Raw genomic sequence first — 3,041 nt, forward strand, 5'->3', positions numbered from 1 at the left:
TACACGCCAGTCTTTTTCACCATGTTCCGAAATGGGGAAGTACTTTGGAATGATTTGATTGGGACGCTAGTGAGTTAATGAGCACTCTTTGCATGGTTCCATCAACCCTTTTCTTGTCTTGGGCTTGCCTGCTTTTGATCGACCCAGCCTTGGCCTTGGACAGCTGGAACGGATCCGGATACTTGCTTCCCTGCGGCGGATGAGAAGTAGTCCATTCCAAAGAGCCTACCCTACGCCTCCTATAATAGATTCAGCTAAAGCTGCGCTTTCCAGATTTCTTTCTCAATCCAGAATCCGAGCTTACAACTTTCATCACGAAAGGCGCTTTCCTCATTCTTCTCGAGTGTTATGGGGTCAGGAGATCCATGGGGCAGGGTTTGATACCATTGGATTTGTGATCTTGGCTGGCACCGCTGAAGTGTAAGCCCTTGCTTCTTACTAACAGGAGGGGGCAGGCCTAAAGCCTAAAGAAAGAAGAAGACTTTTTTTTCTTTGTACCACTATCTTCATTCAATCTATTTGCACCAGGGCTTTCTGCATACCCGGAACGAAGCGAGCCTATTTGGGGGGTGCTTGACCTGCGAAAAGTGGGAAGAGTGAAAGATCGGTCTACTGGGTTAATCGGTCCACTTTAGGCAGACCTTTCCTACCAGTCCATGGAGACAACATACAAAGAGGATTTTGAATCCCATCTTGAGGGCCTTAGGAGCCAAGATCCCGGACTTTGCGGCGTACTTTCTTGATCAAAGACTAGCCTTTCTAAGGCTACTTGACGAGTGGAGTTCAGTCTTTCTACTTGCATTCTAGATCACTGAATGCGTGAGTCTTTCTCGCTATTCAGTTCATGTTCCGTGTGACGAGACTTGATCAATAAATGTCGGTCGTAAGAGAAGTCGTCAAAGAATGTTATGCCCAAAAGTCCCTTATTCCTTTCGCTTGTCCTAGGTTGTGAACCCGACATGGTTTGCGTGATTTCATATGGGTTTTTCAAGTGAAGCAGGTGACATATAAAAGATATGCTAGTTTCTATTTTAAGTTTGCCCTCCTCCTTTTACTGTTTGAGTCCAGTGAGCGTGAGTCCATTCCTGGCGATACACATATTGGTTTAGAACAGCCGCTTGAATGCAACATTTCATCTGATATAGCTGTGAAAGTTGATAATGGGATTTCCATTCATAGACGGACATTGAAATCGATACTTTTTCATTTTATATAGCTTATAAAGTTCATTTTTATCTTTCCTTTCAAATGACAACTGCCTCTTCCACCTCTATTTACTATATATGCTGTTCGACTGAACTCGTTCTCGTTTTGGCTCCGCCTTCATGAAATTCCAAGACCCCGAAAATTCTTCGATCTAAATTTCGGGCGTATGGAATTCGTTCATCTCTAGTACTGAAGATAGAAGGGGAATCCATCTTTGTTTTTGGCTCGCAATAAAGCTAGGGTCCTGATCGAGAAAGTACTAGTCCTATCTATCCACCTCTCCAGACACAATATCTTGAGTACCTATGATGGTGACCACATCTGCTGGCATGTGATGTTTGGACATAGAATCGAGTCCTTGTAAATGGGCAAAGCCAGGTGCTCTTATTTTACGACGGTAGGGACGATTGCTTCCATTACTGACCAGAAAGACACCAAATTCTCCTTTAGGTGCTTCAACTGCGGTATAGGTAGAAGAAGCTGGTACGGAAAACCCTTCTGTATAAGGTTCGAAATGGTGAATTGAGGTAGAGTAGACCGATGATCCTGTAGTCATTTGGCCGGCTATTGAAAGAAAAAGCTTGCATCTGCTCCCTCTATTATATAACCGGTCCATCTCTCTCCAAACCTAACGTGGTAGTTTCCCATCATAGGGCTTTCTATCTATAGATTGAGCCATTACCAAGGAGCTAATTCGTTCAGAACTCAGTTGACTCCTTCTATAGATAGATAAGGCGGAGCGTCCTTGGTTCAGCATTATAGCACATAGGGCTTCGGCCCTACTACAGCGCTTCGCTAACTCGAAGCGCCTCGCTAGGAGAATCTAGCTTCGCTAACGCTCGGCTAAGTCTTGAACCTTCGCGTTGACCGTTCGCTTTCTCGTCGCTAGAGCGTTTTCTCATTGCGCGGAGCCCCAACGAGGAAGGTCTTAGTGGTTTATCATTGGGTCAATAATGCTAATCCCTCTTTTTGTGCTACTCCTAGGGCGGGAAGAAGATAAGAAAGGGCGAAGCGTTCTCTGATCTACTCCCACTCTTCACCTCTTGGCTCACCTGGGATACGTACACCCTGTTCTTTCTAAAGACTGCCCTCTCTCGGATGGATGTTGGTCCAGCCTACTAAGAGGATCCCGTATCCAGCAACCCAACCTATACAAAGGGCATCAAAGCCCCTTTACTAGGTTGGAGCTATGAAGCTTACCAACATTTCATTTTTGATTAAAAAGGGAAAGGGCTCAGCTGGTGCGCAGGAGCGCACTTACGTTTTCCCTTTACTAGTCAAGGGGGTCCCGTGGTTCCTATGCCGCCGCGTTTTCCGGTCCTTTTCTTTTAATGCTTCGACCCGAAGCGATAGCTTCTAGCTAGTTCAGTGGATAAGATGGCTGCGCTCCAGCTCACTCAAGAATGGGACGGCAGTGGTCCGCCGGCAAGCTCGTTCTGATCTTGGACGCAGTACATTGGAATCCTGAAGCACCACCACGAACGCTACCGCGCGCCCGCCTGCGGTGCGGTAAGGCACCACCCTCTTGTGCCAGCAGCCAACTCCGGCGTGTCAGCTTAGTTATCCTCATCAAGCCACTTACTTGATGTCTAGCTTCCCAACTGGTAGACCTTTCCTTTTCCCCCAGATCAATGAAGAAGAGAGACGTAAGTGGATTCTTCCGAAGAACCGGAAGCGAAGCGCTATGCCGGGGCGGGGGGACGGGAAAAGAAAGGGCTCCGAAGAAAGAAATTGGGGTTCCCAATGCTTCTCCACGCTCAACGAGATGCGCCAACCTCGGGATGCTTTACTCCTAACCCCACAAGGTTCCGAGACGGAGCTTAACCTGAGTCTCG

At 47.1% G+C, this 3,041-nt stretch overlaps 1 protein-coding gene across 1 annotated transcript in view; it reads right to left on the minus strand.

The window, feature by feature from the left end:
* Positions 1 to 1,422: 1,422 nt before the first annotated feature.
* LOC121789890 (NADH dehydrogenase [ubiquinone] iron-sulfur protein 2) overlaps positions 1,423 to 3,041 on the minus strand; it is a 3,174-nt gene continuing 1,555 nt past the window's right edge. The window contains exon 2 of the mRNA XM_042188232.1: positions 1,423 to 1,734. Within this exon, the coding sequence (XP_042044166.1) occupies positions 1,472 to 1,734 (263 nt within the window). The 3' untranslated portion in view covers positions 1,423 to 1,471. The remainder of the gene's footprint in view (positions 1,735 to 3,041) is intronic.

The sequence above is a fragment of the Salvia splendens genome, unplaced genomic scaffold (genome assembly GCF_004379255.2).
Source record: "Salvia splendens isolate huo1 unplaced genomic scaffold, SspV2 ctg368, whole genome shotgun sequence".
Lineage (NCBI taxonomy): Eukaryota > Viridiplantae > Streptophyta > Magnoliopsida > Lamiales > Lamiaceae > Salvia > Salvia splendens.